This window comes from Mustela erminea, chromosome 3 (genome assembly GCF_009829155.1).
Source record: "Mustela erminea isolate mMusErm1 chromosome 3, mMusErm1.Pri, whole genome shotgun sequence".
Lineage (NCBI taxonomy): Eukaryota > Metazoa > Chordata > Mammalia > Carnivora > Mustelidae > Mustela > Mustela erminea.
In genome coordinates, this window is record NC_045616.1 from 155,788,813 (window position 1) to 155,801,843 (window position 13,031).

A 13,031-nucleotide genomic window follows, 5' to 3' on the forward strand; every position below is an offset into this window, starting at 1 on the left:
CAACATGCATGTGCTCTCTCTCTCTCAAATAAATAAATAAACAAGTAAATAAATAAATAAATAAATAAAATCTTTAAGAATTAAGCTCCTGAGAATCCACATTGGATTGACGGAGTCTGAAAGGTTAGAAATTGTTGACTTCACTTTATTACCAAACTCTCTGTATGGAAAACAAGGAACATTATTATATAAAAATTCATGTAACTTTATTTTGGGTTAATTTCTGAGCTCTCATTTTGTCCAGTACAAAAAGGGAAAAGAAGAAAACAAACTAGACATTTCTAGGTAAACTGAAGAGTATGCAGCTATTTCTCAGTCTCTTCAGGCTTACACTGGGCTGTATTGATGTCTATCAGGCTTCATCCACTCCTGTCCCTTGTAGTTGATGCTAAATTTGGAGTGGGGGCATGTTTGCAGGCATATTCCTTCAGGGACAGGGATTGGGTGTCCATTTCTCAGTGTGGAGTTATCTCTTGTCCTAAGCCACCTCTCATCCAGGAAAAACTTCCTTGTCCTGTTGGGGTCTCAGATGGGATATAATGACAGGTAATTGGGCTGTCTCTGGTCCAATGTGCTGCCCTGGCCCACACTTGGCCCTCCAACTATTAAGCTTCCCTAGATTCAGCCACATCCACTCCTTAACCCTGGCAGGCACTGTCCAGACCTTTCACATGGAGTACCTGGGTGGTTCAGTTGGTTGAGCATCCAACTCTTGATGTCTACTCACATGATGATCTCAAGGTGGTGAGATCAAGCACTCTGTCCGGCTCTGTGCTCAGCATGGAGTCTTCTTGAGACTGTCTCTCTCACTTTCCCTCTGCCTTTCCCCCTGTTCACACTCTCTAAATGAATCAATCAATCAATCAAATTGTAAAAAAAAAAAAAAAAATACAAAAAAAACACAAAAACTCAGCATTCACTGTTTTGTGCTCTGTCCCATCCTGACAACAGCAGTTGTCATTGGACCAGACAATGGTGGAGCCTTTCTCCAGGAAGAGCTATGAGCAACAAGGAGGAGAAACAGCTTTTAGTGGCTTGAACTGCTGTCCCATTACATGTATAAAAGCAATCCTTTCCTGACACAAACAAGGCCTTTCTCTTTGTAATTCCAGTTATAGACAACTTCTTTTTTTGGTCTGCTAAATTGGGGCAAGCTGTTTCTCAAGGCTCGGTTGAAATGTCCAGGAGCTCCACTGACAGCACTTGAAGGCTCTTAACCTAGGAGTTTCGAGGTGTGCCCAATCAGCTATTGCAAGTCCAAAATAATAACATCAATTATTAAGCCAAAATTAATGGGTACATTTGTAAGGATTATATCAACTATGAGTGCAGATGTGTATAACTTATCCTGCCTTTCTGAGAGGCAGATGAGAATGATGGTCAAGCACACCAAGTCTGGGACAGTGCCCTCTAGGTTCGAGACCTCACTGAGCATCTACAGGCTGTGAAGTCTCACTGTGGCTCCCTTTCCTCTGTAATGGATAGAAGGAACTGGAGTGCCTACCACATAGGGTTGAGATGGGAAATAAGTGAGTTAAATCACACAGAGTCATTAGAGCAGTACCTGACAATTGCTTAAAATGTCACACTTGTTTTTGCTTAAATATTCTGAGGGCTCAAAATTCTCCTGAGATCGTCACTAGGAAAACATGTCACTGGGAACAATTTGAAACATGTCTCTGCTCTTTTTTCCTGGACAAGATCCTCTTCCTTTTCTTCTTCCTCCTCCTCCATCTTTCCTTTGTCATTCTTCTCCTCCACTTCCTCCTTTTCTTCCTTCCCCTCTTCCTTCTTCTCTTTCTGAATCACAAAACATCCTCTCTTCAGCTCATGGACCATTTTTCTTAGAGTTATCCCGGTCCACACCCTTCCCTCTAGAGCAGTGTGCTCAGTGCACAGTTCTCATTCCACTTAGAGAAAGTTGAGGTTCCATCCAGAGACTTCCACCTCAACCACAATGAGTTACGATACATTTTTCTCTCTTGTTCAGCTATTTTTATGCCAGTGATACTCCTACTTTTGTTTCTATTGCAAAACTCTTGGCAACCCATATACCTTTCTACCACCACCAAGACCGCCATGCTTTCCAAGGCAGATCACTACCCTTCTGGAAGAACCTGTATATGAGCTTTGTGTTTCTGTATTCAATGCACCTATGAAACAGTCCCCATTTCCTGAATACCTTTTTCTCTCTCAGGCCCTGTAGGCTTTTACTCCTTGCTAGATTTCATGTAAGTTACATGCATGGGTTACACATGATCTACTCCAAGACTACTTAGAAACCATCACTGTTACATAGATTTGCATGTCAAGAAAACTTGTGGAAACTTGCAACATGCTTTGTGTGAAATTTAAATAATTTATTCTGAGTTGTCTCAAATTGAGCCAATATTGGGAATTTTCCATATACAGTTGGGTCTTGAACAATATGAGTTTGAACTGTGTAGGCCCACTTAATCATAATTTTTTTTTCAACAAATATAGCAGTACTCTAAATGTGTTTCTCTTCCTTATGGTTTCCTAAATAACATTCTCTTTTCTTTAGCTTACTTTATAAGAAGAATATAGTATAAATACATAGGACATACAAAATATGTTTTAATCTATTGTTTACATTATTGGTAAGGTTGCAGGTCAACAGCAGGCTATTAGTTGTGAAATTTGGGGGGAGTCAAGAGTTTTATGCAAATTTTTTGACCACACAGGGGGCCAGTATCCCTAATTCATGTGTTGCTCAAGAGTCAGTGCTACCTGCAAACCCAAAGAACTAAATATTTCAAAATAAGAGTTACTGTCTGTGTATCACTAATATAAGATCACATCCATTATCTGATTATCTCTTTTCCCTTAGGGAGAACATATCACCTAACATATCTTAGGGAGAAAATGACCATTTCTGCATTCCAAAAAGGCATATCCATACTTCATACACATTTTCAGCCATACACAGACATTTTTTGTTACACTAAAATCACTTCCCAGAAAGCTAAAGGATTGTCACTATTTTCCAAACACCAAGTCATCTTTCCACCCAATCTGGGAGGGATATAATAGCCAAACTTCTAAGAAGATAAATCCAGAGCCTCCCTTTCTTGGCTCATTTCAAGTATGGCCCTGTTCCCCTCTGTCTACATTTGGAAGAAGGTGGGGAGGACAAGGCAATGTCTGGGAGACTGAGCACAGAGGTAGAGGCGAGAGAGAGGTGACGGCAAAGAAGGGAGTATCCTTACCATCATAAAGAGAAGCAGGTGTGGAGTAACAAGCCCAGAATCAATCTACCCTGTGGGCAGATTATTAACAGGTTTGTTTATAGATTTCCTCATCTGTAAAATAAGACTACTAACGCCAAACTCCCCAGGCCTTGTGGGACTAGACGACATCCCTGATGTACAAGCCAACATCCCTGGCCTAGAGTAGGGGGTTACTACAAAAGGGGTCCCCTTAGGGCTTATGATTCAGCCTGCTCAATTTATCAAGAATGTTCCCTGTGGTCTCTTAAAAGGTCCTGACTATCTCCCCAGAATTAAAGTTTATGTTTGGTGTTCATCTTACAATATGTAGACACTGACCCTATATCTGATTTCCATTCGCTTCCCTTCTTAGTTTTAGGGAAGAGAACCAACCATGAGTGGGCTGCACAAGCTCAGGTTTCTAGTCTTTTGCATGCACTGGAGACAAGAAGGTTCACAGTTAGTGGAGGAAGTGGATGAAACTCATATCTCAGCATGTCGAATTAGAAGTGAAATTTCCAATGACACTAAAGGAGGTTTTGTACTATTTTCATGAAGGTCCTTCTTCCCTCAGAGGGGGGATCCCATCCAGACACCCAAATTCCAATAAGCAGCTTCCAAACCCCGAAGTTTCCATGTCTAGGACTTTCTGACTATGGATTTCTTTGCTCCCTGAGAGAGGGGCTGGGAAATGGTTCCTGGCAAGCAGGACTTGCTTTAGTGAATTCTCTCTGCTTCCCCACCCCCTCAGGTTTCCTAGAGCTTGAGGCACAGAGTGGTGGCAGGAGAAAAACAGACAGCATGAGTGGATGGTGATAAGAAACTATGTGAATGTGACTTCTGACGTAGGACAGGATGAAGTTGTGTGTTTTTTTAATCTCATATTTCATGCAGGGCTGGGCTGAGGATGTGGCAGGCATGGCGTATGCCCTACGTTCACTGCCAGAGGGGGCTCCCTGCCTGCCACAGGTGAGAGCCAGCTCTGGGGTGCCTGCCCCAATGGGGAAGGGGGATGGAGGGGTCTGGTGGGGGAGGGGTGGGGACTTGCCTCTGCCTTCCGTGGTCCTCTGGAGGACTCTGCCACAGAAGATTCCATAACTTCATGTCGTGAATGTCATTTTCTTAGATTGTAAATGAAACTGCAACAGGCTGAAACCCTTCTACTGCTCGATTTCTATAGTGCACACTCTTCTCTGGAACACCAGACGGTAGTATAAAGTATGTATATAAATGTCCAGGAAGTCTGGGCCTGCCTGCCTTCCGTTAAACGGATCTGAATGCTTTATCATCCTGCTGATGCAAGTATACTTGCGTAGTAAGAGGAGATGTGTTCCATCAAAGCCAACCACCCCAGTCCAAAAAAGATTGTCTTACTGTAAACAAATTGTCTTACCTTATAAATTGGACGCTGAATGATGGCCCGAGACACAATATATTTTGATCTAAATGTTTTCTTCAAAATCTCTTACTATTTTTTCTCTTGATTTTAAAATTTTAAATGTCGTATTTACTTCTTGTCACCCCTCCCTTTTTCTGACTCCTGTCCTTCGTGTTATTTAGCCAACAACGTATCGGCAGTATGGTCGCCCACTCACCTGCATGTCCCGCCTCCAGACACAAGTTTCTTTAAAAAAGAGTTATCTACTCTCAAATTTTTATCACTCTCTACTATTTCTGGGGTTCTTTTTTATTCCTCTTCCCACCAAAACCCGGCCCTTCCTGTCTTCCACCTCCAAATCCGAAAGGGTCAAGTGCATACGTCATGCAAAGGGTTTGCAAAGTCAAGGACAGTGGACACCGGCAGCAGAGAGATGATGCACGGTTAACTGATTAACCTGGAAACCTCTCATGTACGGAAGGCAGAAAGTAAAGTTAAGACATCTCAGTACGTGCCTACCACATTGAACCCATCCCACCATGAGGTCTTTGAAATACAACCTTCTCGGCTCCTGTAAACAGCAGTCTGAAAACCCACATGTGCTTTTGCTGATCGGTTCTCTCCCTGCTCAGCGTCTAAAGTCTTTGCCTTCCGTCTTGTTGCAGTGGTCAGTATATATCCGGGCTGCTGTCCGAAAAGAGAAAGGCCTGCCCATCCTCGTGGAGCTGCTTCGAATAGATAACGACCGGGTGGTGTGCGCGGTGGCCACGGCCCTCCGGAACATGGCCTTGGACGTCAGAAACAAGGAGCTCATTGGTACGTTCTCGCCACATTCACAACATCTCAGATTTTTAAGTAGAAAGTATTTCCTGGTGGGCCTATGTGGTCAAATCCATGGGCGGGACACCTGCATGTGGAGAAATGGTGCGTTTATCAGAGGCCACGTTTTCCCAGCTGTCCCGTCTGCTTTAAATCCAATGCACTGATTTATCCCTTGGAATGTAGAGGAAAAGGTGATGTTTGTTGACATTCCTAGTCCTTGCAAACTGAAAGGTACCTCGATCCTCAGCACTGGATACCACCGTCCTGAGCCTCTAAACCTCTGTCGGGTTGTTTGCTTTCCATGTGGTGGACTGGAATTCTAATGAATGCAGGCCATACCTCCCTCCTACCCCTCCCCCGCCACCGCTGTTTTAAGATTCAGTATGGATTAGACCATACAGGCTCTCTAAACCTATCTCAAAAGACTCAACTCCCTCTGATTCGGTATTCAAGAAATAAGAAGGATATTTTATTAATGAAGCATTCAGGAGATCATGGATTCATCTACTTATTCAACACAGATTTATCCGTGACCTACTTTGGTCCAGGCCTGTTCTGGCCCCAGAGAGTGTATCAGTGAGCCAGACAGAAGCCTTGCCCTTGTGGGGTTCACATTCGGGAGAGGGGGGTAGGTACAACAAACAAAACATACACATGAACCCTGTGCGAGTTAAGAACCTTCCACAGGGTAAAAGAAACTATAGTTGTGAGGCTGCAAGTGTTTCTCATTGAGATGAAATCGACCCAACGTTGCGTTCACCACTTCGGGGTGCACCATCTTGATGGTATTCAGCATTTGCACGATGTCCTACAACCGCCATATCGGTCAAGTTCTAACACATTTTCCTCACCCTAAGGAAAACCCTATAGCCCTTAAGGAGGCACTGCATTTTCCCTCCTCCGAGTCCCTGGAAGCCACAGTCCCCTTTCTGTCTCTGCAGACATCCCAATGCTGGATCTTTCATGTAAACGGAATCACATAATATGTGAGCTTTCGTGTCTGGCTTCATTCATTCAGCCTAGGGCTTGTGATTTTACGTGGGAGGTCAAGGTCAAGATAGGAGTTGTGGAAAGGTGACATTTGAGCGAAGACATGAAGGAGGCGAGAGTGGATCGTGTGGATATTTAGGGAGGAAGTAGCAAACAAGCAGCTACTAGCAGCTTCTGCAGGAAGCCCCTGGTGGGGGAGCTGGGAGCCGTGCAGTGGGTTCAAGGACTTCATGGGGTCTCATGTGAGTGGAAGGAGCCCAATCAGAGAGACTTCCTGGCTCCTCCCTCTGCAGGTGAGAAGATCCTGGGCCAAGGCCAACGGATGCTTGGAGAAGTGGTCAAAAGAGGGGCCTGCCCAGGGAGAGGTACAAGCCTCCTCAGACATTTGTCCCCCTGCTGGGGCATCCGGGGTTAAAGAGATGATTCCAGTAGGGTCTGTGGTCAGTGCAGCATGAAGCCTGGAAAACCTGCTTGCAGGTAACAGGTGTCATATGAGTTCCAGAAGCAGGGAGCTGGACCACCCCCCATGCCAAAGATTCACATTATGCAGCCTCTGGGCTGGGGGAAGGGAGGAAGCAGGTTGGGATGGACAAAGGGGCAAGATTCCACTCTGGGGACAGTTGGAGTACCAAGCATGGGTCCTAACTTCATACACAGATTTCACATAAATACGTGGGTCCTTCTGCTGTCCTTGCTCCTGAGCGTGGCATTCTAAGCCCTCTGGGATCTGGAAACCGGCTACTTTTTCCTGCCGTTTCATAATACCCATCATATCCTCCAGGAAAAACAAAAGCATTTGCAGACCTTCATCCATTTATTTATTTACAGGGAAACCAGACTTCCAATCTGTGTCCAAATAATGCAGTGATATTTTTTAAGTTCGCGGCATATGATAAGGCCTGAAAAATAAACTCACAATTTGATATTTATACTTAGTTCGAATATGGCTTAAAAACTGTCATGGGTTTTATATATTTAAACGAGGCCATTAACTCAGAAGTCTACCTTCTCCGTATCTGCTTTTCCTTTCCTTACATGGTCATTTCAGACGGGACAGAACTGGGGCTTCCAATAAAATCCTGGTGCTCCTGTATAAAATAGAGGGGAAAAAAAATCAATAGCTAATCAGTCTACTGCCTGGATACTAACTACTAGGTATTGTGCGTTTGTGTGTTTTATTTCTTTTGGTGGATTAAAATATAACAAAATAGGGAACTATTGATTGCTTTTCTAGCTTGCAGGCATCTCTTTCTCAGAAACCAGTTATCTAGTACTCTCTCTGAGGCAGGAACATTTGGAGCTCCATATTGCCCTTGTTAAATTAAGCCTTTACTATCAAATGTCACCAGACAGGAAAGGGAGCCAGCTGTTTAAAAATAGAAGGGAAAATATCCAAGTCACCGACTTTATGGCATCAATAACTTTTTTCTTGAATGAGAAAAGCAGAATTTCACAAAACAAAACAACCACACACCTTTCTATTCTACCTAGGAGAAAGGAAACGTGATCTCTGCCAACCTTTTACTTGACATGCTGTATCGACATAGTGATTTTTTTTAGGAAATGCCACACAGAACTTTGTATATTGAAAAGGAAGCTGCAGTGTCTTTGAACAAAGAACGGCAACAATGACAAAGAGTTGAACTTGGACTTCTCTTTTCTATCTCTTCTCCCCCGAAGCTCTGATGACCTCCTATGGTTTCAGGGTGTTAAAGATCATCTATATTCTGACGACTCGGATGGATGTCTGTAGCGTGAATCCCACACCTCTGGGTCCAACTGTCTGTCCAGCATCTCCGCTGGATGTCCATCAGGCATCCCAGATACATTTCCAGACTTGAGTTCCTTGACTTCCCCTCCGACCCCAGTCCCTCCACAGTCTTCCCCCAACAGCAAACGGGTTTCTCGTTGCAGTGGGCCACACTAGGCACCTTGCAGCGCTCTTTAACTCTTCAGTCCCCATATCCAGAATGTTAGCAGATCTGATCACACTTCTGCGTTCTCCCCGAACCTGCCACTTCTCATCTTCGTTACTTTCCCCCCAAACTCCCATCATCGCTCATCTATCTAGTTATTAACTTGGCACCTGCCCAGTCTCCCTGCCTTTGCCATCACCTCCTACTGTCCACTCTCAACACAAAACAGGACTTCTGTCCACCCCAGGTTAAGTGAAATCTTTGCCAGGCAGATAAGGCTCTACTTGACCCAGCTCTCTGGTTCCCCTCCACACTCGCCATCTCCCCTCTTGCTGTCACTAATGTGCTGCGGTCACTGGTTCCCTGAAGTTCCTTTATCACGCGAGCCATAATCCTGCCTCAGGGCCTTTGAACTGGCCACGCCTCTGCCTGCAGTCCTCTTTCTCCAAGTGTCTGTGAGCCTCTATTCTCATCCCACTCAGCCTTTATGTTCCGGTTTCTGGCCACCCTTCACTTTGCTTCTCTCCACAGCACCAATCACCTCCTAATATATAGCATAGCACTCCTTTTGCTTGTTCTTTGTCCATCTCCCTGCCACTGGAAAGTATGCCCACCAAGGGCAGGAGTTCAGGCTTGTTGGTTCACTGGGGTAACTCATGTACTTAGAAGGGTGCCTAGATCGATAGTAATGACTTCATAAATTTTTGCTGAATAAATAACAAAAGTAAATTTTTTCCTGTCTGGCTACCATTTTAAAGTGAACCACAATCAGCAAAACATTAAGTAAGAAAATTCAATTAAACATTAAAGAAAAGCATTTTATATTAATAAAGAAAATCATGAAAAAAACTAGCTCATCTTCCTCCTAAAATTTGCTAGATGTACGCAGACACTCACAGTTTTGGAAGAAACTGCGTTTTCCCCATCACTGGTTTAGTGTTTCCACTTGGATTGCAACTCTTTGGAGATGGTTCTCTTAGTTAAGGTGGGGGAGAGGCCGCTGCCACCTTTTGGTGAAGGCGCAGTTCATCTTCCGGGATTCCGTTATTGGGAAGACTCCCAATAAACTGTTGAACAACCATCTTCTTACTCCTCAGCTCTAATGAGGATCATCTAAAAAGAATGTCCTCTTCTCATATGGGTTTCCATGGCTCTGTGTCTGTCTCTGCCATTGGGCAGTAAGTATCATCTACTTCTTTCTGTCTCAACAGATAGACCTTCTTGATCTTCTCAATGATGTGGTTCGACCGTCCAAATTAGGGCACATGCATGCATTTCTTTGCCGCCTTACAAAAATGTTAATTATCCTTCTGAGTGAAGGGTTATTTCATCACTCAGAGAGGTTTTTATAAAGACTGGTAATAATTAGCTTCAGTGAAAAGAGCAAACAATATTATATGCCTTTAACAAGTACAATAAAATGCCATCCATTTCAGCACATTGCCAGTCCTGATAAAGATGGCAGATACTTATTTGAGCCAAATCTCCACCTTCTCTGCTAACAAACAAATGAAACTCCAAACAATAAAAAAAATTGCAAGTGTATACAAACACCAGAGGAGAGAGAGAGAGAGCCATCGCTTGGCAAGCATTGGTCATTTTCCCATTGGTATCCATCCAAGGAAAGTAATCCTCAAGAGAGTAATTTCATCGAATGTGTAGTTTTGTTTTGCTGTGTTTTTAGACAGCCCAGAAAGTCCAGACTACATCAGAACCATTGCTGCAGATAGCATGGGCCCTGCCAGGCTTTCCAACAGGCAGAATCATCTAGTCTGTAAATGCTTCTGTGCCCTGTTGAGGCCCTGCCCATGCCACCCCATACTGCCTCTTATTTCTCAAGGCTTTTTCATAAATCCCTCAGCCACACCAGATTTTGTACCATCATTCCCACTTCGGCCCTAATGGACCTCCCACCTGCCATTCAAAGCTCAGCTCGGAGTGGCCTTCCCAATGTAGTCTACTCCTTGAACTCAGAGCAGAAGTGGGTAGCACCTACCTAATAAGAAACCTTTTAATTTATCTTAGATTTCTATCATGTAATTTCATGTTTGCGGTGCCTTTTAGGTTTTCGTGTATATGCGCATCATCTTCTCCTTAAGAGATAAGATACAGGAGTTGGGTACCATATTTATTTTTATGCCCTCCAGGGCCTTGGCTAACACTTTCCTGTGCCCATAGCAGGGACTTGGCACCTATTTGCTGAACTAATTCCCTGGTGGGTGAAAAAACACTGGTATTTATTCTGAAGAATGATCTGGAGGAGGTTTGGGGATTCCTAGATAGAGAGAGGAAGGGGTAGGGGAAATGTCTGTTTCAGCTTCTCACGGCTTCCAGGGAATAGAAGGAAAGACAGCTTAAGATGCTCCCGGAAATCCAGGACTCTTGTCAAGCTCAAAGTCATGCTGCTGCCTCCTGGGAAGATTGGGCAGGAAACAGTAACGTTTTGTGTGTGTGCCTTCATCACCGCCAGAAGCTCGTGTTGGCAGAATGGCTGCACCCCCTTCGGGTCGCATTGGCAGAGCTAATGGAGCACCCTCCCTTCTCTTCCCGGGCGGTGGCCGCTTGCCCCATTTTCCGGCAGGCGATCTGGAAGCATCTTCCCTGCTCTCCCGAATCCCTCCTTGGACTGAGGAGAGGGACCTTCCACTGCCTCATGAACCTGGCCCTTCGCTGGTTTACCTTACCCTCTCTGCTTTTCATGACCCTTTCCCTTGATTATCACTTGGATGGTTGGGTCACCACATCTGGAATGATCTATAAGAATGTTTCTTTGACTCATGGCCCCACACATTCATATTACAAGACCCATCTTTCTCATTCAGCTAAACTTCTACTCACCCCATCACCTAGCTGAGCTTCTGTCTAAGCAACATGCTGTCCATCGGTTCCAAGTTCTGAGGGCACATCAGACAAAATTTGACTCTCCAGAGTCAGGAATGGACAATCTCCTTAAAGGGGTCTGCTGGCTCCAAACACAGGTAACCACCAGGAGAGATGGAGATGAAAGGAACCTAAATTTCCAGGTATATCTGCGGGTACTTTCCCACACTAATGAAATCATGAACAGAATAAGGGTAGTTTCTTACCTGGGAGTTAATTGTTATTTAAGTAGTAAATGCATTGCTCTTTCTCTCCCCTTTTGGGGTTTTCAGATTATCTTTTTCATTCATTTGGGAAAGTAGGAGCCAAGGGACTGGAGGAATTCCCTTCCTAGCTTTTTATTTTTTTCTTGCCACAATGTTTTAAATATTTAGGTCAAAGATTTTATCCGACCACTGTAAAGACTTTTATAGACAGTTGTTGCTGGTTATATTTAAAGGACAACATAAAAACTTCCTTTTAAGTGAAAGTAACACCTCAATAAAGAAAAGGATAGTCAGCTCTGTCAATAGAATGACCTCCTCCATGCCAGATTGTTACCTAGGGAGCAGTGTATTCTCTTTTGAAGAAATTGAAAGAAAAGGGGAAATATCTTCATTATGTCTGGACTGTCCTGAATGTTGCATAGCTTTGTAAACATTTTCTTTTATTTAGTGATCTCAGCTGAATTTCCTGAGATGTCTATCCATGGAATCATCAACCTGCCAGTACTGATCTTCATCCAAACTTTGGGATACAATTTTACTCAGTTCTCTAATCACAAGAGAAGGTTATGAGGGAAGTAAAGAGATACCTAAAGCAGGGTCTCCATCTGCAAGAAGAGGCATTTCAGACGTTCCTCAGGAAGTGGTTCCTCAAAGTTTGTCTGAATTCTTTGGCCCAGGAGTGAAAGACATCTTGGTCATTATCCCCCGTGTGTTGAAAATACTACTTTGCACCCATAGTGTCTCCTAGCAAAACCAGAGAACAGTGGGCTCTAAAACTGTATGGCCCACCCATCAGCTAAAGTTGCAGGGGGCGCCTGGGTGGCTCGGTGGGTTAAGCGTCCAACTCTTGATTTCGGCACAGGTTGTGATCGCCGGATCGAGCCCCACGTTGGGCTCTGCGCTGAGCTTGGAGCCTGTTTAAGGTTCTCTTTCTCCCTTTCCCTCCGCCCCTCCCGTCCCTTCTCCATCTTTAAAAAAAGAAAAGAAATTTGAGCGTGTGTGTGTGGTTTAGTTTCTCATCTCATGTAGAGATCGTGCATATGGCGGAACATTCTGGGATATGGGCCTCCCATTCTGGAGGACAGCCATCTCACAGGTCAGTCATCACCAGTGCTTAGGACATCTTCTTTACTCATGTTCTTGACCCTGGGGAATCCCACCTTTGCCCAGGGAGAGACCAGCAGCTCTGGAGACCTCCATGCAACTGGAAGGCCATGCGATATTTGCATTCCTGGGCGTGTGTAAGGCTCACTTTATTAAGTAGTTTTGAGGACATTTTAGAAACATACCTTCTCTACTTTCGAAAATGTGTTTCTTCAGACCCTGGCAGATGTTGTTTTAATTAAAACACATGCAATTTCAATTAGTATTTTAAAAAGAAGCCCGGTTTCCCGGACAAGGTGATTTTCAGAGCACTCTTTGCTGGCTCTCTTTAATAACTTGATTTCACAAGCCAAAATCTAGGCAGCAGGAAAAGTGTGTGCTTTGGCCAAGCCTTGGTATCTTCAGATTAGGTTCATGTGCGAGCCCCCACAAACCCAAGAACCTAATCTCGTGAATGCTGCCTTGGTTTCCAGCTAAGCCATGGGTTCTTCGCTAATTAACTTTG

General features: G+C 44.2%; 1 protein-coding gene across 4 annotated transcripts in view; it reads left to right on the forward strand.

Annotated features, from left to right (window-relative positions):
• The window catches only part of CTNND2 (catenin delta 2), a 901,368-nt gene that overhangs the window by 797,831 nt on the left and 90,506 nt on the right, over positions 1–13,031 (forward strand). For 3 of the 4 annotated variants that reach the window (XM_032337744.1, XM_032337748.1, XM_032337747.1), the window contains 2 exons: positions 4,125–4,199; positions 5,274–5,424. In XM_032337744.1, coding sequence (XP_032193635.1) covers positions 4,125–4,199; positions 5,274–5,424 — 226 coding nt within the window. The remainder of the gene's footprint in view (positions 1–4,124; positions 4,200–5,273; positions 5,425–13,031) is intronic. The other variant, XM_032337745.1, reaches the window with a different exon arrangement.